This window comes from Protobothrops mucrosquamatus, unplaced genomic scaffold, assembly GCF_001527695.2.
Source record: "Protobothrops mucrosquamatus isolate PMUCROS unplaced genomic scaffold, P.Mucros_1.0 scaffold373, whole genome shotgun sequence".
Taxonomy (NCBI): Eukaryota; Metazoa; Chordata; class Lepidosauria; order Squamata; family Viperidae; genus Protobothrops; species Protobothrops mucrosquamatus.
The window spans coordinates 50,262-78,157 of NW_015386705.1; the positions used below are offsets into that span (position 1 = coordinate 50,262).

At 38.4% G+C, this 27,896-nt stretch overlaps 1 protein-coding gene across 1 annotated transcript; it reads right to left on the reverse strand.

Moving 5' to 3' along the window:
* Positions 1-4,781: 4,781 nt before the first annotated feature.
* Positions 4,782-27,679, reverse strand: SDC4 (syndecan 4). The gene is made up of 5 exons (XM_015815735.1): positions 27,550-27,679; positions 11,568-11,712; positions 10,347-10,396; positions 8,888-9,074; positions 4,782-7,567 (listed from the first exon to the last, which is right to left on the reverse strand). The coding sequence occupies exons 1-5, from the start codon at positions 27,616-27,618 to the stop codon at positions 7,416-7,418; spliced, it is 603 nt and encodes a 200-aa protein (XP_015671221.1). The 5' UTR covers positions 27,619-27,679; the 3' UTR covers positions 4,782-7,415.
* Positions 27,680-27,896: the final 217 nt, after the last annotated feature.

A 27,896-nucleotide genomic window follows, 5' to 3' on the forward strand; every position in this document is an offset into this window, starting at 1 on the left:
GAATGTGGTTAAGGCGGCAGCATATAATTTTTCAGGACTGAATTCCTAGAAAACTAAATTGAGGAAAAACATGTCCCCAAAAATGACAGTTTGGATATTTGTGGTCATACCCATGGATCTTAATTTATTTAGTCCAATATGTTAATTTCCACAAACAGTGTTTCAAGTGGGTGTTAAACTATGCAAAACATCTTGCTTTTTTGTAGATATTCAGCATTTTCAATATACACAAATCTTAAATGCTCAGAAACCATTCTGGCAGGTCCTCTGAGGGATTTATGCATTTGGGACAACTGCATGCACATTAAAACAAATAATAAAACCTAGCAATCATTCTAATCCCAACCCCGGTAAATTAGTAAATTCTCCACACTGCAGGGGGCCTTCAAGGGGAGAATAAAGAGAAGCAGAGAGACAGCAGCTAGCTTTGTTAAAGCTATCATGTGACATTTTAATTCAACTGAGATGTGACCTGAAGTGCAGACTTTCTTGCTCCATCCTTACAGCACAATCTTAAGCATGTTTGTTTATTTTATTCAGAACTAATCCCATTCCAGAGACATGGCCCTTTATTCCCCTTAATCTTGTTATGCTTGCTGGAATAGGAGTTGGAAGGAAGGAATAGAAGTAGCAACAGGAGATGTAAAATGGGGCAGAGACCTGACCAAGCCAAGCCAAGTAAGAGAAATGCATTTGAAGAAGTAAAAAAAACAACAACAACCAGTGTGTAAATATAGAACGAAAATTAGGAAACCAGGTTCTCCTATTGCCGCTGCTCTGCCCCATAGCCCCATAGAGATTTTCTTCTCTAGCCTCAGCCCCATCGACTCAAGCCGGTTTTTTCCCTCCACCTCCAGACTCCTTAGATTTTCTTCTTATCAGTCCAGACACCTGTCACTGCTGGAGCCCGTCCAGTGAGGAAGAAAGGATTATTAGCAGAGAAGCAAAGAACAAAACAAAGAGTGGACCTTGAGCAATATTGGAACAGCTCATACCATTTGGTGAACAAGCTGGAAAGGGAGGGACTGGATTATTTGGGGACAGGCTTGCAGGCTTGTTGGAGAGCTAGAGTCAGACTAGGGAGGCTGAGACCTGAGTCCAAATATCAAATAAATTAGGAAGTTTCTAAGGAATGTATGGGAGAATAGAAGCTCTATGCAGGAAAACTAATACATCCATGCATTAATTTGTATTTAAATTATTGTTAACAGTGTGATGTTCTGAGACTCATTCCTCATCAAACAAATTGTTCCCTCCTTTGGCTTTTTCTTGTTGTGTTAGGATAATTGCTCTTAGAAACAGACAATGCAACCAAATCAAATCAAAATTCTTATCCTGCTCAACTGCTATGATACAACAACACAGATAAAAAAATGTTGGTACCTGGTCACAGCACTGTTTCCTGATTCTTGGGACCAACACTTCAGGATTAAATTATGCTGACCTTTGATTTAGGACTGTGGCCAGAAATAATATAATGAAAAGATGGCATCTACAAGCGTCTGGCATTATGTTCTGCTCTGAAAAGAATTTCACTGTGGATTTTCTTCTCACCAGAGTTGCTCTATGCTACTTCAAGTGCTAAGAGATTAAAACCTACTAAGCTACAGCACTGTAATATCTCATGATTAGATGGTAGAGATAAACAACAAGCAAGCAGATTTCCATGAAATGTGCATGGTGGAAAGAGGCGGGAAAGGAATGAGGCAATTGTTCCCTGCTCCACCTCTGGAGGTAGGCCTGTCCAAAGTATACCTCAATATTCAATGATTCGTACTGTTCATCCAGGGCAGTAAATAGAATAATCAGTTAAACTATAATCCATGTTACTTCCAAGGCCAAAAAGTAATGTAGGAAGAGCAATGATATTGTACAAAGATACAGTGTGGAGAAAGTATATGTCTCAACATGTGTTATGTCTGGAGAGGATTCAAACTAACTTCTGTGTTTCCCCCTGTGCAAGTTCCCGCAAAATTTTAAGTATTTTCTATGCAGTTTTCTTAACTTCTATAGAGTTTGGAAAACTGCCAACAGAGATGGAAAGTTTTGATTGTGGAGGACAATAGAAGTTGTTATCCCCTCAGCTCGCTGAAATCCCCGCAACTGCAGTCTAAAATATCCATGGCTTTCTTTAGAAAGCAACACACTTGTTGTCTCAGCCTTCCCCAGTCTGGGGAGAATGTAGAACAATTTCTTTTAAATAGGAAGCCTCTTTAGGTAACATTAAACCCCCCCCCCCCAAAAAAAACCCCAAGGTCTTGGCTTTCCCAAAGGGACAAACCAGAATATCTGCCATTTACAAGGATTCATTTGAAAAGCTTCATCTTCTTCTAAAAGTGATCATCAGAAAATAGTGTGCTGGCCTTGTTCAATTGCTTGTGGCAAGTGTGCATGTTAGTAAGAGGTAAAGGTAAAAGTTTCCCCTATCCAGTTGGGTCCAATTCTAGGGGGCAGTGCTCATCTCCGTTTCTTAGCCAAGGGAGCCAACGTTGTCTGAAGACATTTCTGTGGTCATGTGGCCAGCATGATTATATGCCAAGGCACATGGAACGCTGTTACCTTACCACTGAAGTGGTACTTATTTATCTATTCGCATTTGCACNTGTTTGGGTGGGAGCTTTGTTGTGCTCAGGTTAGTTTGAGTTGCAGGGGGATTTGAGATGGTGAGCTTCATCGCTGTTGTTTGGCTTCGTGTTCGTGGTCGTGCCACATCTTTATGGTGGGTGTCAGTTTGCTTCATGTATGGATTGGAGGGGTTTAAAGTGGCTGATGATGCAGCTGTGGACTGGCTTCTAGTTTGTGCATATATATGCATATATATGCACTTTTAATTACTTTTAATTACTTTTAATTACTTTGGCCGAGAATAGTACCATTTTGCCTTTCATGGACTGCTTCAAGATGCTCATCGTATTGTAACACTGCCATTACCTTAGAAATTGGGCTTGGTTGTCACTGATGTTTCCCTCCTATTTCATCTTGGTGCTTCCTAGCTCAACAAGTCCCAGCATGGAAAAGGGCACAGGGTGAAGTTAAAGTGCCTGATTCACTCTAATATATAAATATAATTTATGCATGTACACTTTTTTCAGACTCAAGGACTGGATGATTGCATGTTAACACAGCTGTCATCCATCACAGCCCTCACCCTCAATTTGAAATAGAACTCAGCTGTTGTAAATTGCTATGCCAACCGTGGTTTAATGCCATAAGATATTTTTCTGTGAAAAACAGGCTTGTAACCAAGAGTTGAGAGCCTGTTTGGTGTAGTGATTAAAGACATCAGGCTAGAAACAGAAGACTCTGAGTTCTAGTCATGCAAGCCAGATTGAGTTTGGGCCAGTTACTCTCTCCTCCTAAGAAAGGAATCAATGGCAAACCACTTCCAAAATCTTGCCAAGAAAACTGCAGGGACTTGTCCAGGAAGTTTCCAGGAGACAAAGGCAACAAAACAAAATGAATTAAAAATATCCAAGATGTTAGGATTTTTGCTGCAGCAACTCCATTGGCCATCTGCAAGTATGACACCAAGGCAACAGCTATCCTATTGTTTGTCCCCAACTACTATTTTACCTCTTTGCAGATTTGTAGAACTGCAAAATGAGATATATTTTTTTGTCATTTCACCCAAGAGGGGATCAGTAATGGGTAATATCAAACAGCATCAAGACCCTCAGAAGTTACATCCATGATATATACCACATATATGCTTCAATTGCAGATGCCCTTTTGTTCCTACAACTCATCACCAAGTCATGTTAAAAGTAATCTTTTAATAATCTTGATTGCAACCCTAAAAGTGTCTCCATCATACTCAGATTAAAGATCCAGGTGAAGTTACTGAATTTAAGGCAACACTCTTGAGTTTCAGGTAAGAGTCTTTCTCTACTCCTTAATGGAAAATCACAGCATGGGTTTTGTCATTAAACTGCATTCTGCAATATCAAGGACATTTTATCATCTGAACCCAGTAGTTAGATTCACACACTGCTTTCAGTCGTGGTTTGTTGAGCATACCATAATACTCTGCCTTACAAATAACACTATGTCATAAATAAAATGTTTCCTATGACTTAGCTTGTGAACAGAACCTTTAAGCCTATTATATGAAAGTCAAGTCATGGCTACTGGACTTTTTCTGCCAATCTGAAATGTTCCACTGCTTATCCAAATAGTTTCTTCAGTCTAAGCAAGTTAGTATTAAGCTTGTTATCTTACCCATTGTTTATAGACCCAGCAAGTCAGGCATAGTTTAAATGCAGCAAATGACTGGCAACAAAAGGCAAGTCTTCACTCTCTATAAAAAGATGGATGTGGTTTCTCTTGAGACCAACCTGTGGTCACCATCTAAGTAGCACTTCTATCTTCTTCCCACAAACACAGAAGCCATCATTTTAGTTTCAAGGCAGGCAACTACACACTGGAAGGTTATAGACCATTTAGAGCATTTTTTCCCCAATCTCCTGGCTGCTGGAGAATTCTGGATGTTAAAAGTCCATACATCTTAACAGAATAACAGAATAGGAAAGGACCTTGGAGGTCTTCTAGCCCAACCCCCTGCTCAGCCAGGAAACCATATACCACTTCAGACACATAGTTGTCCAATCTCTTCTTACAAGACTTCCAGTGTTGGAGCATTCACAACTTCCGGAGGCAAGTGGTTCCACTAATTGTTCTTAAAAGCTCAGACTGAAAAACAGTTTTAGAGCCTTCCCTAAGAAAGCGGGCAGGGAGAGAGCACCTCTCCATGATTCACAGAGTTTAATTATACAAGGACAGAATTTTAGAAAGTACCAGTTTATTTTATCAAATCAATGACAGTGAAAGTAAATATACAAGAAATATTCAAGCAACCAAAGGCAGACATGGGATCCATATTTTCCAAGTAATGTTAATCAAAAGTGTTTATATGCTGTATCTCCCTCCTACCCCAAAAAAACAATTCCTGAAGCAGACCCAATTTAAAAAAGAATGATACTATTGGCTGAAACAGAACCCTTGGCATAGGCTTAACTTTAGCCATATGTTTAGCAATCCCATAATGACATGATAAAAATCATAGCATGAATTTGCTGCCAAGAGCAGAAAAGGGAGAACAGTCCTTATGCAACTATGAATAAACATTGGTACCGAGCTTTGGCCATGCCCCTTTTAGCAACATGAGTTTTGCAAAAGGAAGCACAAGATTATGTCAGGCTTTTAAAAGGATGCAAAATTAGGAAAAGATCAAGATTATATGTCAGGATTTATATGACTCAGGCTGTTTCCCTTTGGCTCCTGCTAAGTAAGTTAGACAAGATTCACAACTCCTGTTGTACAAGCAATAGTCTAAAAACAAGGGGAGCGTACATCGAAATTGATATAGATTGATGCCACCACATTGACTGAAACCCTTAAGGGGATTTTTGAATTAATAGATGTCTTCCAGGTAAAAAATCTTAGGTAAAAATATACATCTCACATGTCATTGTTCTGAAGCAGCAGTTTTGCATGATCCTTCAATGGAATGCATAGGATGCTATATAAAGTAAGTAGTACACGCATCTTCACCAAGTTACATCCTCTACCTGAAAACCAGCTCAGCTGCACCAATTTCACACTTCAGTCTGATCTAGTACAGAAGAGGCAGGCTATTCAAAAGCTTCTATCTGTCCTAGCTTGCTAGAGATGGATCACAAATTCTCCCCAAGACATTTTTCATCAAGTACAATCAGCATCTCTATTCTTAGAGGAGAAATAGCTGTATGCTCATTTAGAACTTCGAAAGCCAAGAGCATCAGCCAAGGTTCTAAAAGGGAACAAAAGCTTGCTTTTAGCATTCTAATGTCTTGGTTGTTTTCATGAAAGAACCAAGTTGCTAAGAGAAAGAAATAGTCGTACCATGTGCTTCCAGACCATGTTGTGTGCTATTTCTTAAGCTAGTTGAATTATCTTTGTAAATCAGCCCCACCACCTGTAAAGCAAGGCATCCTAACCAAGTTACCAACTGACCATGCAAGTGAAGCCAAGAGCAATCTCAGTTTATCTGAGCTACTTTCAGTTGCCATTCATGGCTCTGGGAAGTTGTTGCTCCACCTCAGAATAGGCTGGTATTAAAAACAAGACAAAACTCCATAGATCAGAGAAAGTAACCCCATCACCCATGCAGAAAAACTGCATAAAATCCTTCTGGTATTTTTATAAAAACTGTGCACTTTACTGAAAAAATATAGCTCTATAGTAACGATAATATATTACAAAGCTAAAAAACCCTTCCCCCCCATTACACTTATTTCAAAGAAAACCAATTTTGCACATAAACATTAATTCTAAGCAGAGATTATTGCATCTAGGATATATATATATATATAATACACAGAATAAAGCTTAAATAGTTTTCACAATCATTAGGAGTTTCATTATATTAGTGTTTTACATATAAAAAGAAGTTACCCAAAACAGAGCAGCCATTTTGGAAACTATAAATAGTTCTATTAAAAACAAACACATCTTTGCTTTTATTTTGGAAAAAAAATACATAAATATCTTTCACTTGTTTAGTATCACTTATGATATGAACGTAGAAAGTGGAAACATTCTCAGGTTGTGCAATCTTGATCCGAAATGCTACCTTGGTAGAAAGATGTCCAGCAACAGGAAGGGAGGAACTACAAGTGAAATATTTATGAATCTATAAAACTTCTATTATTACAAAGCAGTATTTTGATGGATATTTATAGGCAGCTATTGACATTTTTAGTGAAATCCTCTCCACTAAAAGCATCCTTTTACAAAATGGAAGACAAGATGTTCCTCTTAACAATTTGTTTTTGTAGGTGATCGAGTTCCTGCCCTCCAAGAAGGAAATCCTTCTTTACATATAATCGCTTCTCAACAAGACCCAAACTACTGGCAGAGCTACTGAATAAGTTTCTCAAGACCCAGGCTAATTTATGATGCATGTAGTGTAGGAAATTTCTTAAATAGCTTTGTTTAGAAAAAAAAAAAGATGACAGTGGCTGGTCACACCTTTTGTGATCCCCAAGCTGGTTATGGGACAATCCTCTTAACACTTTCTATACAATAAGGTAAGCTGAAGCATTGCAACCAAATGCAAGAGTTTCATATACAACCCCCTTCACCCAAATATAAAATTCAACAAATTTCCTCTCTATATTTAAAGCGCACACTACTTTTGTGTGGGGTTTCCCTTCCCCAACCTGGGATTCTGAATGCTTTATTTATTTTATATCCTCATTAGTGGGAAGGGTTGGAAAGGAGGGTTTTAAAAAACAAACAAACAAACAACAGTTTGACATTAGATCCAAAAGAGTATTTGTTTCGGAGCATTTTGTCCATGGTCCAAATGCTTTTTTTTTTCTTTTTACAAAGTCTGTTTCTGACTCCCGAGTTGGTATATAAAACACAGGCAAGCCTTAGGCGTAGAACTCATTTGTAGGAGCTTTCTTGTAGATGGGCTTCTTGCCAAGGTCATAACTACCCTCATCCTTCTTCTTCATGCGGTAGATTAGGAGCAGGGTCAGGAAGACGGCAAACAGGAGCCCAACTGCTCCACCTGCAATAAGAGCTGAAGTGGAAAGGGATGAAGGAAAGAGAGAAAAAGAAAGGGAAAGATGGAATAAATGCCATGGAAACTTGAAACGCTCTGCATTGACATTCAGCTTCGGTCTAGTTGTGCAACTTTTATCACTGCTGATTTTGGAAATAGCTACTGGGAACCACTTTCTAGTCTGCTTTAGTTCTGACTCAGAATAAATATCATCCACTATAAATTGGAGTTTACACTGAAAGAAAACAAATAAAGGCAGAAAAGCTACCATAACACTTCTGGCTGAACAATGAATGCCTGGAAAATGATCCTGGAAAGCTTCTAGTCAGACAGGAAATGAGAAATCCTTTTTTTAGATTTAGCTTTAAAAACTAGGTGAACAGCCATTCAGCAAAACATATTAAACACTGGGGACTGGGGAAAGACAGAGGATTACTATCTATGCAGTCATTATATTGCCATTCATATTTTCCAGAATTATCCTGGAATGAGGAGGAAATGGAGGATATGGCTAGATCAGGGGTAGGCAACCTTGGCTCTTTTATGACTCGTGGACTTCAACTCCCAGAATTCCTGAGCCAGCCATGGCTGGCTCAGGAATTCTGGGAGTTGAAGTCCACAAGTCATAAAAGAGCCAAAGTTGCCTACCCCTGGGCTAGATTGTCAGTATTCCAAAACCTCTGTCCAGTAGTCAAGAGGGCTGCACTTATCCATGGATGTGATCTGCCTATGTCTTGCATGCATAACCTCTACTCCTACTTCTAGAGAACAGTTCATGCATCCAAAATTGATCAACAAAAGCTACTATGCAGCTACAGTAGCTTTTCTGGAGGTAGTGGAGCAGCAAAGCCTGATGGGACAAGCTCCTAGTTGCACTGAAATTCCATCAATAAACTCACATTTCTGAACCTTGTGAAGTTTATGGACCATCAATAGTGGAGGAAAAAATTTCATCAGAAGACTTAAGTTTTTATTACATTCGTGTAATCAAAGTTGTCTGGTTTAAGCAGCAATGTATATGGAACACCCAATTCCTTAGAAAAGTTCAACTTAAATGTTCTAACTCCTCATACACATTCTCTTTTTTTAAAATAATAGCTATGGAGACTGGGAATTAAACAAACTAAAGTTCAGCGTAGCTGAAGAGCTCCAGGTCTGGGAAAAAAGTAATTTTAAACCAGTATTCAAACAATTCTGGGGGTTTTTTTAGATTAAAACTAGCACTAGCAATTTGTTTCTGTATGTGACATTCTTAATCAAAAGCTTTGCTTCAGAAAGCACAGCCTCTTCCTTAGTTATGGAGAGCCATGTTTATCCATCCATCAAAAGGGTGGTTACCTGCAAGTACTTCTGTTCTCTCAAAGATGCTCCCATTGGCTGTGCTGGCCATTGAGACCTTGTTAGACAGGTCTTCTCCTTCAGGTGGTGTTTTTTTGGGAACAATAATCTCATTGTCTATCACAGCTGGTTCAATTTCATCCTTGGTATCTTTTTTGGAATCAGGAATATAGTTGTCCATGGAATCCTAGTAAAGAGAAGAATGTAAACCCTACCTTTAATGTACAGTTGAAGGCAATAGTACAATATGAGTGCTGTTGAGCATTTTCAAAAGCAAGACTTTGGTAAAACACTCCCCCCCCTTTATTCTAAGTGTTTCTATTTAGGGCTGACCACATATTTGAAGGCAATATAATGGAGATTGATGCAATAATCAGACAATAAACAACAGCTCCTTGTTGGAATCAGTTAGGTATGCAACTGGTATCACACAATACCTGCGGACATTAATAATGCTACTAAGGGTTTCTACTGTGTCATTTTCCTGCACAGTACGCATTATTTTCTCTCCACATCTTTTTTTTTTTAACTTTAAAAGTGGAAGAGATCGAGAAGTTTGCATTGTGTAACTAGATAGGAACCACATATTTCCAGAAGGTATGCCTTGCACTTCATCTAGACCAGGAGTAGTCAACCTTGGCTCTTTTATGACTCGTGGACTTCAACTCCCAGAATTCCTGGCTCAGGAATTCTGGGAATTGAAGTCCACGAGTCATAAAAGAGCCAAGGTTGACTACCCCTGATCTAGACCAACTGCAGCAGTATCAGAATCCGCTAAACAGGTTAAAGCTGGTACCTTTAAGATGCATGGATTCTAACTCCCAGAAACATGCTGGCTACAGAAAGTTGAAATCCATATCTTAAAATTGCCAACTTTGAAAAGCACTGCATGAAACCATGGCTATCCAGCTGCAGCACTAGAGAAGAAGTTTACTATTGTTCTATTGCTTAACTCATTTACTATCAGGACATTTTTCCAAATAATCCATCTAGGTTTCCATTCTTTAATTTCCATTCTTTAATTTCATCCATTCTTTCTTTAATTTCAATACATTGTCCTTTGTTCTGCCTTTTGTTTTAACTTTTAACCTAGTTTTCCCCTCTTGCATGGGATAGACATTTATATATCTGTAAACTGCTTTCTCTTTTGTACGTGAAACATTCTATTTCCTTTCATTTTACTCAGAGGGTTTGGTTTTCAATCCCTTGTATGATTCAGACCTTGCTTTTTTATGTTCCTTATGAAAAGTGGACACAGTACTCTTAAGTATAATCTAACCAGTCCAGAGTAAAACTGAGTTATTACAACTTCCATGATTTGAACATGCTATTATTAATGCACCGAAGATACACAGATCTATCACAGCACTTTTCATTTTCAGTGTATCATTCATGGTAATAGGTAGGAAAGCAAATAACCAGTTGTTTCAGAAATTAAATTTCAAATGGAAATACCTACCATAGAGCTGTTGGTGGCAGAAACCAATTTATCCTCCATATCTGTATAACCTATAGGAAAGGAAATAATATTTAATCCTTGCTAAAATTAAAATTGTGAAATGCAGTATTTCAAGCAATCGTTAGCTTAATCTCGAGTTCCTTTGGTTAGTTTGCACCAAATCATTCCTCTATCAAATACTTACTCTCACTAGATCAGGAGTGTCAAATTACTGCCCCCCCCCCGGGCCGGTTGCATCATGCAGAGGCTGTGCCCACCCCAGATCCAGCAATGCGAAAAAAGATGTGTTACATTGTGATACGTCATGGGACGCAGCGAGTTTGACACCCGTGCACTAGATCTTGCAATCAGTTACCAAGACCTGAATTACAAGTCATTCAGAATATATATTTGGCTTGCCTTGCAGAGAATCTGCTGGTTTTTTAAAACACCCATTTCTTGAAGGTAGCATGAGTCCCTGACTCATATTAACCACCAGATTTGCCTCAACTTGTAGTGTGCTAGTTTCAGAGTTTGTTTTTCTTGAGAACACAGTGTACATGAGGGCAATGCATTGTTGCAAGGAGTATGTGTTGAGAATTTGGGAAGAACCAAGACCAGATTGTAGATTAGTTGCAAACAGAAGATAAAAACAGAGAAGGGGGGAAAAAGGCTTCTTCAGAAAAAAGTGATAATACAATGGAATGTCAAAAGCCATGCCCCCAAAAAGAGTGTTAAAAAGGTATCAAATTAACGAGAAGATAGCAAGTTTTCTTGAAAGGTGATTTAGAAAATTCAGACAATGAGGGACTCTCCCACTGCTGGGGGGCATGTGGAAACAAGGATACTGGAAGTATTACAAGTTAAATATGTTTGAACCAGGTAGGTTACATTTGATGATCAGAAAATATAAAGCAGCAAGACCTCCAGTGTTCATCAATTCCACCCAGCTTAAGAACCATTTTGCACAGACATATTCTCAGGTCTTTCGGTTCCTTAAGTTATGACCGTTGAGTTTTAAAAATTTGTTTACCATAAGTCTTTTCATTTGTCGTCATGTCATGTATGTTTGACTTTACATTGAAGTCTAAATACTTGATACCATACATATATGTATATATATACATGTGTGTGTGTATGTGTATGTATATATGTGTATGTATGTATGTATGTATGTATGTATGTTACATACATACATACATACACAAGAATGACCAGGAATTAGTTCTGAGCAAGACCTACCTTCTTCATCTCCTGAACCTGAGATCTCATCAACGTCATCATAATCAATGGTTAAGTCTGACCTTGCATCCTCATCATCTGGCAAGTCACCAGATGCAAATTCCTCTATGTTCAGTTTTGGATCCATAATCTCAGTTTCTCTCACCTAGAGAGAGAGAGAGAGAGAAGAAAAAGAAGAAGAGTCAGAAATGAACAAATGACCAAACTCAGGGTTTGCAACCCAAGGAGAGGTTCAAAATGGTGAGTTTAATAGCCTGATTTGTTGACTCAGAACATGACCTAATTTCACAAGTATTTGAAAGCTGCATATATGCCAAAACAAGTGTAAAATTAATAAATATTGAAGATTCACAGAAAAAAAAAAGAAACATCGATTCCACTGCAGAAAATTGCAAGGGAGGTAAGATTAGTGATATAATTAATTGAGGGTGCATATTGTGCAATATTCACAGCTTCTGGAGGCAGGTTGTTCCACTGATTAATTGTTCTAACTGTCAGGAAGTTTCTCCTTAGTTCTAGGTTGCTTCTCTCTTTGGTTAGTTTTCATCCATTGCTTCTTGTCCTGCCTTCAGGCGCCTTGGAAAATAGCTTGACTCCCTTTTTCTTTGTGGCAGCCCCTGAGATATTGGAATACTGCTATCATGTCCCCCCTCGTCCTTCTCTTCATTAAACTAGACATACCCAATTCCAGCAGCCTTTCCTTATATGCTTTGGCCTCCAGTCCCCTGATCATCTTTGTTGCTCTTCTCTGTACTCTAAGATCTCAGAGTTGTAGAAAAAATGTAGCACCACTGGTTTTGTGGATGCAGTATTCCAAGTGGCCTTACCCAGGCATTGTAAAATGGTATTAACACTTCATGCCATTCAAACACCTTAGTTGACAAGGGTGTAAGCTGGGATTCAGGTCATCACTTAGAAACAGGATCTAATTTGTTCAAAACCCAGATCCAGTAGGAGACAATGTAATAGTATAATTTATTGCCCTTCTTGTTCTTGTGCTGCCCTCCCTCCATAGTTAATTTTAAAGATGGAAACAAGATTTGATATAGTGGGCAAAATGGAATGACCTTTTTTTTACAGCATTGTCATCACTCTCTTTTTCCCAACTTTTATTTTACTTGTATACTCCTAGTGGGTCAAGGGTACTTCTTTTCCCAGTCTGTGAATGCTAATGTCTCAAGCCAACTATATGTAAAGAAAACTGTTTGCTTCTCTGAGGCCTTTACCTATAATATAATAGTAATTGCTTTTAAATGGGACTATTATATTCAAGTCAAAACTGAGATCTGTTTGTACCTCAATCTGAAAATTTGGCTGACGGAGGATCAAAGGGGCTAGTCTGTAAAAAAATATTAACTCACTTGAATTAAGTGATCCGTCAAGAACATTACCCTTTATAAAGCAAACTCAGTAACTGCCCTTTAGGGGGGGAAAAAAGGCTTCAATGCTGGGGCCTAATAACAGCTGTAGATATAGTGCTAGCATTGCAACAACAGATAAGCTGCTCTACAATACATAAAAGCCAAAGTGACTTTGCCAAGGTTGAGATGTCAAACTACATGATTTTATCAGAGCTCATTTGCCTTGTGCCTTGAAGGAACCAGAGAGGACCTATATTACAGAACTACGAGATAAGCCAGCTTCCTGCTGTATACTATTGAACCTTAGTGACTAGGACATTGCAATTTAAAATTGCAGGCAACTCCATTCCAAAATCAATGGATAGTTCTGTTACTTTGATAACTTGTGGCCTTGCTTTTGAAAGCAAGACCTTCATCTGCCTGAACAGAAGTATCAAAGGAGTCCTTGGTGCTCTCTGAGCTAGCTTGCTTGTTTGCTTGCAGATGTTTCTTTATCCAAATTAGGTAACATCAGTGCTAATCATCAGTGTCTAGCACTGATGATGTTATCTAGTTTGGGTAATGAAACATCTGCAAGAAAACGAGTAAGCTCAGAGAGCACCAAGGACACCCTCATTTCAACCCTGAGCTACACATATTCTCCTTTATTAGAATTATCAGAGTTTGCAGGCAGCTATAATTTAATCCACTTATTTAGCAGCATCAATGAGAACTTGTAATGTACAGAATGGAAAATGAACAACTGAGGACTAGAGTGATCCTTTCAGATTCTCGTACCCACAGACCAAAAGGTTGCAACATCCATTATAATGTCCTTCTGGAATGTTTATGTGTCAAATTACAGCTTTGAGAATTAGATCAAAGTACCTGATACAAGCTCAGTACCACTTACAGAGGGTGCCAAATGGCTTCAGAAATTCCAAAACAACAAGGTATGGCAATATGCCCAGCTGCAAAATCTAGAGGCTCTGTATAAATCTTGCTTGATCAGAACTCTGCAAACAGGATATGTTTTGCTAACAAGTTTTGGCTTCTAATGCCAGGGGTATGGAGAACTCTTTGTGCATGTCACTCATGAACTCATACCTTTTGATTCACTTTTGTCCTATTTGCAGAACAGACATAAAGGACACACCTATATGCCAACTCAGACTGCATTCACTGTATTGACTCATCAATGCAACTTTCCTTCATCAGTCATGCTGTTGCTAATAAGAGATTTGAAAAGTCTGAACAGATTTTACTGCAAGAAAAGAGCTGAAAACAGTAGATGGTGTGTGTATTAAAAGAGGATAAGCAAGGTCAAGGAAGATGCATATATAATCACCTGGGTTCTAATTAGCTGCTAGAGGAGTTTAATGGAAATAATGTAAATAGATTTTAGTGGTAAAATGGGGCACTTTACATAATCAAAGACTTCATTCAAAATAATGTCTTTCTCAAATTTTAAGATCATTAACACCAAACTATCTACATAGTCTATATGCAGACTATTTTTTAAAAAAGAAAAATATATCAGAATAAAACATGCTTTACTAATACTCTTTCCCACTTATATGTAATACATTGAATAAAAAAAATTACTTGCATGCATAATCTTGCAGTAAATGAGATCTTTCATCAACACCTAGGATGAGTTTAAAGAAGTAATCATAATTTTCAGACTCTTTTCAGATTTTGTTATGGGTGTAGTAAGTGCTGAAAATCCACTTTCAAAAAGGTACATTAAAGGAAAAATTAGTTGAACATTTAATAGCCTCTTTACTAAAAGCTCATATTCTGTAATATGAAAGTCCAAGTTTGTAAAGAATACATTAAAATACTGATATCAATTTGTTTAACATACTGTTGAAAGTCTGTTTAGGATATTTAATTGCAGGTTACCAATCACAGGAACTGCAAACAGTGGTAAGTACTTTTGAGTCTAGTTATTCAATCCTGACTGAAGTTGGGCATCTTCATCATCACAGCAAGATCTTCCTTGTTAAGGCAGCCATATTTTTTTGCTGTTTAGTTTTAATCTGATCCTTTACCATATTGGCTGAATATGGCCTGTTTGATTAGCTTGTGTTCAATGCTTTAGCACATAGTTATGTCCACAAGGGTCCATCTGTCCATGTATGCGCTTTCAAAAATCTGTAAGAGTGTGTATATCTGCCATCTTTCAGATTTTGACATACCCACTCTGCAAAGAGCAATGGTATATTCATGAAATCACCAAGAGTTGAACTCAACTAAAAAAAAAATTACTTCCTTTTTATTGTGCCAAGAAACCCAGACAAAGGGTCAACTAAATAAACCCAGACAAATGGTCAACTAAATAACCAGATTAAACATGTGAACAAAGTTTTCATTTGAAGCAGGATATCTGATTCACTCAGAAATACAGTGCTGAGGCATAAAGAACATTACACAATATACTTTATATGAGTAATACCAAGTTTATTACAAACTTCCTATGAATAGATCATATACTTTCTCCAAAACAAACCCCATACTCAAGAGTTTTAATTACACAATTCTGCGTGCTCAGGAATTTTAAAGCCACAATGGTAGAATGGTCAAAGCACTTGACTAGGAGGAAGAAGACCCAGAAGCTCACTGGGTGACTTTGAGTCACTCATTCATTCCCTCAACCCGATCTACCTCACAGATTTGTTACTGAGGTGAAAGTAGGATAGGATAAGATATATGGAGCTCCCAAATAAAAGACAGGATATATATCTAATATTTAAATTGGGCTCAACTAGTCCACCTTTAAAAAAAAAAAAAAAAAACACATATTGGCTGTCTTTTCTGATAGATATTAGTGCCCCCCCCCCCATTTTCAGGTTGATAAAGGTTGTTTTTATACATTTTTATATGTAAATATCCAATAAATAATTAATTGGCAGTATATAGGCAATCAGCCAACTTTTATCTGGTCCTCTTTAATATTCAACTCAAAGGGAGAAAAGGGTTGATACGTAACATTGCTATTCTTCTTTAAGAGTCCCAAGTTTCAAATGATATGCTTTGCCTAACAAAGTCCTTCAGATTTGCCAATTTTGCTTTTTGTAGAATAAGCTGGCAATTTTACATGGGATCCATTAGGTTGTCAGTTATCAGTTTTTTTCTACACCAGAATGTTCACTAGATACATACGGTACTATATTGAAAAAAAAGCTAGATAAGAACTGAGTTGCTATACATTCCCATTTTTTTTCTATAGCTTTCACATTCTTATGACGAGGAACAGGGATGGTGTACTTGACTTGCTGGCCATGACCTGCTTTTTTTTTTTTTTTTTATAAAGCCTTACTTGGATCCAAAACATAAGGTTAGCATGATATATAGATTCTGGCTTTGTGTTTTTTTTTAAACCCCATCATGACTTCATCACGATACATGTGCCAGAAAGGTTTTTGACGGAAAAGGAGTTCTTACAGCTCTGACAGTCTCTCCTTCTGCCTGGCTCTTAATCCACTCTCCAGCTGAATCCTTTAGCTACTAGAGTCTGTCATTTCTACATTTAATCCAGTTCCAGTGTATTTTCTGAGCATTAAGCAGCTTTTACCCATATTGAGTGCCAAGTGAGATTAGTAAACATCATAGGGAGGAGCAGAGGGGTGGAGAAGCAGATTTTCTAACCTACAAATCGCTGAAAGATTTACTTCTCAGCTACCAGCCACAAATCTGTGCAAGCACACAAGCATGCCTTGAAGCTGCTAGTTAGGAATGGAACTGCAGAAAGATATAAATATTTACAATCCTGATAATTAACTGTACAACTAATATGCTCAATAATGCATAAAAACAGCATTAATGCAGAGAGTAAAGATACTTTTATTGATGTGGCTCTCAGGAAAGGCAGCAAACCTAATAAGCTTCTTTTTCATGATTTGAAATGTTTGGGGTCCACTTAAAAATTTTAGTTTAATAACCAGTTTGTTGTTTTTCAGACTGACTTGGTGCTAATTCAGAACACCCATTTGCAGAGCATTTTGAAGACAATCAGATTTTAGGGAAATCTTATTTGTGGCTTTAGCAAAAGAAAGTCTATGATTGAAACTTTCAAATCTATCCAAGGATTGTTCAAAGCCAAAGATCAGAATTTTCTACTATAGATGTCATATTTTCTGTTTTCAGTAAGACAAATAATTACATTTCAGACTATTCTATTTAATCCTTATTAATGTGTACATTATGGCAAAGAAAGTAAAACAGCCACAACAATCAAGTCCAAAATTCTGAGCCAAGAAGCTTGGGGAATGAAGTGTCAATGTATCATTAACCATTTGCAGCCTGCAGAAGTACGTTTATTTTTTCAATACCCCAAACAGAAAAATGTGTATGGCAAATTTATATATCTTACAGTATTGACCAGTTCAAGTGACAATGCATTTTTATGAATGCTGCCATTTTTGCAAGTTGCCAGAGGTGAATTAATTTTTTTCTCTCCTGGCGAACTGCCTCGTCCATGATCTTGCCTAATAGTAGCCAATGAAGATGCAAAACTCTCTGGTGGGGTGTGGCACTTATGTATGACAGGTGGGTTTAAAAACAATTCTCAAGTCAGTAAAACATTGACTTTAATGGCACTATGATTCTTGCCAGTCTTGATTTTTCAAACATGCTAGTTCTTGATTCTGTTCTGACTCAGATAGGAGGTGCAGGAGGAATGGATCTTATTAAATCTAAAACAACACCCTGCTCCCTCCCAGACACAGTCTCACGTGTGCACTCTTTGGTGAACTGTACATAATTCCACTGTTTATTTAGGTGGGCAATAATACAGCTTGGCCATGTTTGTTCAATTTCCCAGGAATGAGCAGACTGGAGAAAACAGAAAACTCACACATAGACCATAGGCCCCTTTCACACGATGAGTGGGTAATTGTCTTCCAATTTCTTTTATCTTGCTAAGTATCTGCTGACTTTATCAAAATTAGGAAGGACTGACACAAGTGTGTCTTTATCAGGGCTATTCAATCATTTTGAATCTAATCTGTAGATGATGGAACAAGATTATGCAAGATTGGATTAAAATGGCAGAAAAGCCCTGGTTAAGACATGCTTGTATCAGTTCCTTCCTGATTTTCTCACACTCCAAGGCAGATAGAGATTTGAAAGCAGAGGTCCTAGGAGCAAATATTTCTTTTGGGGGGGAGGGGGAAGAGAGATTACAACCAATTCTTCTTCCAGCAGCTCCCTTGAGCAGGAAATTGAAGAGTATTGCTAAACCATGGATACAGAGGACTAAAACTTATGACCCAGATGTCTGCTACCATATTTTCATCCCAACAGTTTATAAAGGACTAGAGCAACCTTTCCATCTAATTACTTCCAAAACTAGCAGGATAAATGTTTAGCTACTAATATTTATTAATTAAGCAAATTTATATTATATTTTTTTGGGCTTAGAGGTCTCCAAGATACATTGACAAGGTTTAGGGAGCTTTACAGTAGCATTAAGCTCACCAGATTTACCTAACATGACTTAACGGACTGTGTTGTTTGGACAGAACCTTATTGAGAGAATTCTAACGGCAGCCCCGAAGGGCAAACCTGACACTCCCATAGCCTCTCCCCTCATGCAGTTACCACATAACCTCTTGGCAGCCTACGTGGTCCGGAGGGTGCCTCAGCCAAAGTAAATCTTGTGCTCTGCAGTTCATTAGATTTTCAAATCCCTCGTTTACAAAAATGCTGCTTGAGACTTGCTGACCATTTGGAAAATTTGTAATCTTTACATCTGCTCTGACTCCTGAAGTTCCTTCAAAAAACCCTTTGCTAAGGGATTGGGTAAAGTGGTAAAAGGTTACGTCTTACAACAAGAACATTGAGCAAGAAAAGAGAAGTATCACTTCATTCAGTCTTATGACTCTACAGTTCTAAGGAAGTTTAGAGACTCCTTCTGTCAGCAGACTCTGGTGAAATTACGGTCATGCACCGATTCCACTCTGTAGGTATCAAACAAAACACCTTGTTGTGCAAGACCTCCACCCCATCCCTCCAACTTGTCAGAATACGAACTACATTTTAAAATAAAGTCACTTTTGAATGGAAACTAATCCTATGGGCTCAGAGAGGTAGAACACTTGGATTATGTGCCTTCAAGTCATTTTCAACCACTAATGTCCATATAGATTTCCTCCATAATCTGCCCTTAACTTGGTCTTTCAGGTCTGCCAACACTGCACCCATTGCCACTGTAACTGGATTCATCCATCTTGCTGCTGGTCATTTCTTCTTCCCTTCCACCTTTCCCAGCATTAGAGACTTTTCCAGAAAGCATTCCCACTCATTCTGAATGTGTGAATTACAAGAACATGGATGTTAACAGAATAGGCAAGCTAACAGGAAAGAAAAAGGTAGAATTCTCTATTTAAAATTATCTAAAGATAGTTGTTTAGGTAAATAAAGCAGTGCTCCTGAGAACATCCAGTTAGTATAAGCAGTCCAAAATCATGCTAAGAGAAAGGAAGAGTTGACATCCATTTCTCATATCAATAGTATATTTGGATCCAGCTATACATCCAAGGTATCAAACAAGACACAGAAGAACCAATTCTAAATTGCAGAAAATTACAAATTTAAGCATTACTCTGCTAGAACCAATCAAAATGTTCTGCAGCTGGTCCATAATGGCCAACCAAATGTCATTAAGTCATCAGCAGAAAGCATTAAACAACTGGTACTCACAAACGTGAAGCCTTGGATCTGCCATTTTGACTACTGTATATATACTACCCACCGAGTAGCTTTTGATTTGAGGTTAACATAAATCTTTTCAGCACAAAGATGCATTCTACCTCCACGCTTAGTCTATTTTTTTAACTATGTCTCTCAACTTGTTTGCCATTATCAGATTAACTTTTTAGTGTCAAGAAAGTTTGATTTAATTATTTAAGTGTCTGGCACTCTATTTGTTAAATCTGAGGTAATTCAGATGTAGTTAGCCTGTATTCAAATATACTATGAAGATAATCTAGACATGTTTGTACAGCTAAATTCTTGCATGATGTCCATGCTAACTGTTTTAATTTAATCAGGATGCCTAAAGATTAGCATAACTTTCTTAATTTTCAACTAATTTAGATATAGCCTTTGACCTTTATGGTTAATTCAGCTTTGCAAATCCTCCAGTTTTGACTGGTATAAGTCTATCATCATCCCTAAGAAATAAAGTTAAATACATGAATATATTACATGTAGTAATTCCAATCTAGGTCATGATTTTAAAAGGTTAAAGTTCTATTAGCTCTTCAATTATACTTCCCAGAATTCCTCAACTATAGTCCCCAGATTTTGACCAGAGTTATTGGGAACTCCACTTCAATAATATCTGGATAGACTGTTCATCCCATTCTATAAAATAAAGATATTTAATTAGGCAAATAGATGCATTAGTAGTAGCAGCAGAAGGTAAATTCAGGCCAAGAAAGATAATTATTTTCTTGCTTTGCTCCCATGAGCATTTTATATCGAGATTGCAGCAAAAACAGCATTTATCCAATTTGGAGGAAAGGATCTGGAAAAATTAAGCAGAGTTGGACTTGTTTAACATTTAGACAGCAACCACTAAGAAATCTCAGGATCCTAGGTTAGATTGAAAAACTGGAAAAAAAATCCCAGAAGGCAATGGCTGGAAAATTAAAGAATACGTCCATACAGTCACCAGGAATCTAGTTCTCAAAGGATATTTTTATGACGCCATTGCCACAAAAATAACTAGTAATTCATTCCACTAAAAAAAATTAAGTCACTTTGGAGTCAAGTTCAACCTCTGGTGTTTACACAGATGTATCCAGTGCAGTGTTCTTGGCAAGATACATGAATAATTTGTCATTTCCTTCTTCCAGGATGCATTTTGCCTTCCTACAGCAATAATCTACAGTGCATTTACACCCAAATATTAACATGGCCCAGCTTAAGTTTCTAGATCAGGCAAGGTGGCCAAACAGGACCACATGTATACCTCTCTGAAAATCCTGGAAGTTTTATTTTACCTAAAGGATTCCAATATTGTTAACAGAAAGATTACTTTTTTTGTCCCCACAAAAAAGCTCCTTCAAATCCCCTGATTAGACATAATTAGATCCTTTTTCTGTAGGGCTGCAGAGATTCTTCCTTTTAATTAAAAACCATCTCAGCATCAAACAGTACATGTAAATTCTATATGTTTTAAATAGATATATACTAATGTCCACAGCATATTTCACTTTTGTAAATTTCTGAACACAACCCTTTGAATTTTCCACTACATTCAGAAAAGAGACCCTGATAAATATTTTTGCTGAATTACACTACAAGACAGGATTGGAAAGGCTAACCATTAATTCATAGGTTCTCAGGATACCTGCTTTATTGAACATCAGTTCCCCATTTTCTGAGTCCAGAGGTCATTGTGTCAGATAATCAGTGTGCATCACCCACCCACCCAAATTATTTTTTTTTTTGCCTGAGACAAAGTTAAAAACAAAATCTGTTAAGTGATTAAATGAAATACATCAGTATTAGCATTTGGCCAGCTGTAGAATGTTGATTAAGGAGCAGCAAATGACCACTTCAGCTAAGGGGTTTTAAGCAGTCATTTCAATAAACGTGTGTTTGCTTCCCAAAAAAACAAGGAGTTTCCATAAGCTATGTTTATTTAATTATCATGATGTCTCATTTACAAAAAGCAAGGTGGGGAAGATTGATAGATTGTGAACTCCTTGCAACAAGGACTTAACCTTTTCCTAATGTAACTCCATCCAGTAGAATATATTGCACTACTAATGTAATATGATGCTTTGCCTATAGGAAGTAGAAATGAAGAATGAGGGACAGATAAGAAGTTGACTATATAACCCTATTCCCAGAATATAAAGATGAGACCAGGAATGCCAAACAATGCTGAATGACATCCCAGGAGCCTTTAATTAGATGGGCATGAGGCTTGCAATAAAAAGGAGATGGGAATCTCTGTGCAGGTGAGCATTATTGTGAACCAACACCACACCGGAAGTCAGCATGCCCCATGAGGGCATAATACAGTTTACTATGTGTGAAGACATTGTTACATTATATTAGAACTCATTATTACATTATAACTCAACAAAACTATGATGCAAAGTATAGCTGAAAGTAATGTACGATTTCATGTTTTATTTCATATGACTCTACTGAAGAACACATCCTGAAAAGGTATATATATATATATATTACAAAAGCTTAAAACTAGCTTCTGCAGAATCTATTTCTGCTCTATTGGGAAGTGATGCGCTTCCTGAGTCCCCCCCCAGGTCTACAGTTTATGGCAGATCATTGCTAGAATCTGTCTGAGGGCTTCTATTACTTCCGAATCTAAACAATTTGCCAAAGGGTCAATAACAAAGTACTAGGAATTCTAACATGCTTTGGGAAAATTTACCTCCCCTGGCTAGTTCATAACAATGCAACAGCTACAAAGAGGTAGAGAATTGCTGAGTTTTCAGGATGCTTGTGTACATTCTGTATGCATGTTGACTTGATACTAAATCTCCATTACAAGGTCCTCTCTCCTCATTCCATCGCTGTAGTTGACAGAATCAGCATTTCCTAACTATGCTTTCCCTGCTCTACAAGATCCAAAAAGTTTCAGATCAGATGGATACAGGATGTATTCTTCATTAAATACTGTTTCCAATACTTCTGCAATATACCTTCCTCCATTTCCTATGTGACATAAACCAAACACTAGGAGGTTGTCTCTAACCCCCAGGAGTTGTTTCCACTTAGTCATCTTCCATCTCAAGTAGCAACCTGTAGACAAAATCAATATGCCACAGTACTACATCATACTCTTTCCACATGTTTAATCTTTCCAGCGTGACATACAGGGCCAAGAGAGCAAGGAATATTAACTATAGCAAGAATTTTCCTAGGAGATCAGCCAGAACCACTTACAAAGTTTTCTATGATGCTATTCCCCCCACTATAAAGTTTTACAGTATCACAGCCGTACATTTAGACTCAAGAATTTGGAGCATTTCATTTAGAAGAACAGTGGGTGTTTGACAAGTGGTGAAGTGGTACAGTTTCAAGTGATGGCAGTGAACAGGTGGACAGAAAGTATCTTACCGTTATTGAAGTCTCACAATGTAATAAACTACATCCTAATTCATTTGCTAGTAAATATGAAAACAAGCTAACTCGCTTTAGGGTTGCAGGATTGACAATGAAACTGAGCCAAAACAATGCAATATCAACATTCTGAAATATATTTTATAATGGCCCTAGTTCTGCGCAACGTTTCTTTATATATTCAACCCTAGATTAATAAAAAAAATCAACAAAATACAGCCTTTATGCTCCTAGATATAAAATTCAACTAAATTAAGATTACAAAAATCTGGACAATCATATGGCAGCCAAAAGATTCTAGTGGTCTTCTAATTTTGGCAACTAGTAGCTCTGCTCAACATATTAAATTACTACCTGGGTCTTGGATAGTCTTCTAGCACCCAGTAAATTTCTACTTCTTTCATCCCAAACCATGTGTGATCTATAACCCAGTGGCAATGAAAGGACACCTGAAAAGATCTAATGCTCCTTCAAACACAATCCAAGTCAGAGTTCACAAATATAAAGTCATATTGCAGTTCTTTGATTTTGTTTTTATATATTGTTTAAATCCAGCCACTGCATTTGCATAATGTGAACTCAGCCAATTGTGCCTTATTCAAACCATGGCCCCAGAACATTATAACTTTATAGGCATACTGTTTACATGGCACTATGGGTCAGCCTTAATCAGTCCACTATTTTGCTGATTTCTTCATTTGTGGTTTCTATTCAAAAAGTAGGAACATGTCTAAACAATTGTTTGCTATAATAGCTATATGAGAAGTCTTATGAAGTCAAAGACTGAAGCCAGTTAAGATATCCGATACAAACTAAACAAACATCCATTTTTCTTAACATTTTTTCATTTCAAATTTCTTTCCTCTGTGTTTAAAAGACTTAAGACATTCTCATCTTCTGGAGATATTGATGGCTTTGGATGGTACAGGCCCAAACCATATTTTAATTCTATGGCATGTTCTGTCTCCTGTCACATATCCCTACATGCTCAAGGACTAGAAACTATAGAAACATCTCAAGAACCACACAAAATATTTGGCCATTCACTGCTAAATATATACTGGAGATGCTAGTAAAAGGAAGCTAGTCTTCTTTGACTTTGTCAAGCTACAAGGTGCTTCTAACACAGTCTTTGAACAGTAGTTTAGTCTTCAAACAGGGAGTTATATCATACTGGCCAAATGAGGGTACATCTGTACTGTGTCTCAGCCTGTCTGAACCACACATTATAGATTGGAAATAAAATTACATATTTAGGCTAACAATGCTGATTTGATTTTGAGAGACAGAAAATAAAACTGGGAAAGAGTAGAAAGAACAAGCCTGAGGGATCCATGGCAGCAGGACAGGACAAACCGGTTTGTTCATTAATAATGCTGCACTACTTTTCAAAACAATAAGCTCAGCCAGATTCTTGTATTTTTTGAAATTAGATTAACACTGCCTGAACACCAAGATGGGAAAAACTTGGCATGCTGTGTTTATGACACAGAAGCTCAATCTGATTCTCTACAGCAAAGCTTTGTGAATGCCAACTGTCACAGCACTGTAAAATATGATTCATGCATCACCCTTTCATTATAGTCCTTGGGGGGCCTTCCAGAAAGAGTTAAGAGGAATTTGTACAAAATAAAAGAGTAAAAGGCAGCATTAAACCAGAGACGTGTACCATAGGTAAACACATATCATACAGATTAATCAATCAGAGCTCTATTAAAATGTGCCAAATGAATAGCCCACGAGGAACCTGGAACAAAAACAGCAAAAACAGAAGTTTGGGGAGGAAATGACTAAATAGATTTTGCATGGCTACAGTAATTTTAATGTCCAATCATATAAGACATTCTTTTACAGAAAAGCTGACTTACAACAGTTCATTTGGTGACCGTTCAAAGTTACAACAGCACTGAAAAAAGTGTCTTGGGACCGTTTTCACATTTACAACCTCTGTAGCATCCCCATGATCATGTGATCAAAATTCAGATGCTTGGCAACTGACCCATACTTATGACGTTGCTGTGTCCCAAGGTCATGTGATCACCTTTTGCAACCTAACAAGCAAAAATAATGGGGAAGCCAAATTCACTTAACAACCATGTTACTAATCAACTGCTGCGATTCACTTAACAACTGCAGTAAGAGGTAGTAAAATGGCCAAAATTCCCTTAAAAAATTTCTCACTTAACAGAAATTTGGGGCTTAATTGTGGTCATAAATTGAGGACTACCTGTAATCTATAGCAATCCAGATGTTACTGAATTACCACTCCTAGCAAGCCTCAGCACTGGTTAAACTGCTGAGAATGGCAATTCAGCATCTCCTAGAAGACTACAGTCTTTCTGATCCCTCTTTTACAGAATACCAAGTACTGGTAGTTAGAATCTCTGAACTTTTTTACTAGTCCAATAAGGCAATAAAATCAGCCCTCAGATTCATATAACTTTCTGCATGGATCCACTTAAAACAAGTGAGAATCTCCCATGTATTTTAGTATTCCATAAAATTAAGGTGAGTTGGTATTTAGGACTTCCTCTGAAAAGCTAGATAACTATATATTTTACTAAAGCCTGAAGAAAACATCAACAGAACCTTTGACTGAGAAATTGCAGGAATGTTTAAAAGAAAAGTGATTAATTTCAGAAATGCTTTGTTATCTTGAAATTCTCTCAGACTCACTTATCACTTTTGAGTCCAAGACTTTTTGCATTTTTAAGCTAAATTAATGTTGCCTCTGATAATAAGTCCATAAATTACTATTGCTTATAAATAAGATAAGCTATGCAGATCCATTACTAAGAAATAGAAGTTTATGTTCCACTAACTAAATGCAGAATTTTTAGGAACAATCAGGCAAAGGATAGTAAGCAGCAAGTACAAGAGGGTTAAAATATTTACGCTTCTGAAGTCTACAGATTACTGCAATCCATACCCAAATCCAGCAAAAACCGAAACCATTTGCATGAGAAGATCACAGAACATCGTACAATTACAGGCAAAGGCTCAAATGACAGACAAGAAAGCAGGACAAAAACTAAACTGGCAAAGGAGTAATACAGCTAGATCTGAAATAAGATAAAGGGGAGAGAACCCTAACCCTAACCCTCACTCAATTTGCTAAAAACATAAGCAACATTTCCTAAGTATAGGCTGTGGAGAGGTAATTTAGCCTGAATTATTCCTCTATGCTGCTGTTCAAGCGGTCTGATCTTCTCCCAGCATAACCATATAAAGCAAGTTGCAACTAATCTCCCACCATAGCCTCTGAGGAGACACAAAGCTTTAATGAATTTTATTAGATTTTTATCCCTTTATTACTTTATAGTAACTCAAGGCGGGAACATACTTAATATCATTCTTCCTGTTTTTCCCACAACTCCGTGAGGTGGGTTGGGCTGAGGGAGGGTGACTGCCCCAGTCAACCAGCTGCCTTTCTTGGCTAAGGTGTTAGTAGAACTCAATCTCCTGATTTCTAGACCAGCAACTTAACCACCCCACCAAACTGAGATCAGCAACAGGCAGACCAGTGTTTGGCAAGGTCAAAGGTTGAAGTGTGTTTGGAAGAGGATAAAAGAGTCTGGCCGAATAACTGAAGAGAGGAGCAAAATAGAGGCTTTCTTTTCTCAAAAAGCAGAAGGTGGTGAATGCAGCAGGAGCAAAGCAATCACATTCAGATTTACAGGAAAACCCCAGATCTGTAATGTGTCAAGAGTCCTGGGAATTTCACTTAATGGGTTCTGTGTGACGATGGAGAATTGCAACAGAGCCAGGCTTTGGGTCAGCGGTTACTCATTCCACAGCTATGAGCTGGAGGAAGTGCTAAATAAGGCAACAACACGGCATGCTGTTTGCCAAACTGCGCTGGTACTTGGGAGACTCTGAGAACATTTGGGGCGGGGGGGAAAGGGACCAGGAATCCACCAGGCAGTCAATGAGATGATGAAAACCATCCCGCTGGTCGTAAAGGACGGAGGAGGAGATTGCCAGCGGGGGCCAAGCTTCTCCCCCTTCCCCAATTGCAGTACGTTCAAAAGGACCGAGAAGACAGATGCGGGTTAAGCAAACGCTGCGCTGAAAGTAATACAAGATCGAGTAAGAATAAACTACTAAGCGGTGCCAAAGGGATTGCAAGCGTCTCTCTCTCTATCTATCCTAACTTCCTGTGGGAAAAAGGGCGACTCGCTCCGGCTTTAGCCCAGCGTTCCTCTCTATTCGGGCGTTGGGAAAGAGAGTTACTTGAGAAAGGGATGAGTTTCTCTTCAGAAGAGGGGGGACGGGGATCCGTCTCTCCGGCGTGGCACCGGGAGTAAAGGGCGATCTCCTTTTTCCCATTACTTGACCCGCAAAGCCATCAAAGGCGAAGAAGACCGAATCCCGGTACCCAACTTCGTCCTAACTCCGCCAGCGAGAACGGCTTACGAATCAACGCCGGACAATTTCCCTTCCCCCCCCCCGCATCCCCAAACCCACCGCCAACCCTTTGCAGCCCCCCCTCCTCTTCCTCCTCCACGCAAATCCCCGACAATGCCACTCACCGACTCCGCAGCCACGCTGACGGCGAGCAGGAGAGCGGCGCACAGGCCGGCGAGGCGAGCGAGCTGCATGGCGTTCAGCTGGAGACGAAGAGCACAGAGCGAAATCAGCCGCGATGCGTCCTATGTAACCCCCCCCGCGTCGGCGCTCAGCTTTCTTATAGGCGGCCCGTGACGGCCCGCCTCTTTGGAGGAGGAGCCCAAGAAGGGGCCTCTTTCTGCAAGGACGGACGGCGGGAAGTTTTGCGATTTCTTTCCTACTGCTCGCGCCGCCCCTCTCGCTCCCTTTACGTATGTACCGTATACTGCGTGTTTTCCCCCGGCCCTTCACAACAGCCGGTTTGGGTCGT

Coding starts and splice junctions, on each gene's coding strand:
- SDC4 (XM_015815735.1), bottom strand. CDS start 27,618: ATGCAGCTCGCTCGCCTCGCCGGCCTGTGCGCCGCTCTCCTGCTCGCC. Junction 9,075..10,346: donor CTGCCACCAACAGCTCTATG/GTAGGTATTTCC, acceptor TCTCTTTACTAG/GATTCCATGGACAACTATAT. Junction 7,568..8,887: donor GAGAACAGAAGTACTTGCAG/GTAACCACCCTT, acceptor TTTCCACTTCAG/CTCTTATTGCAGGTGGAGCA.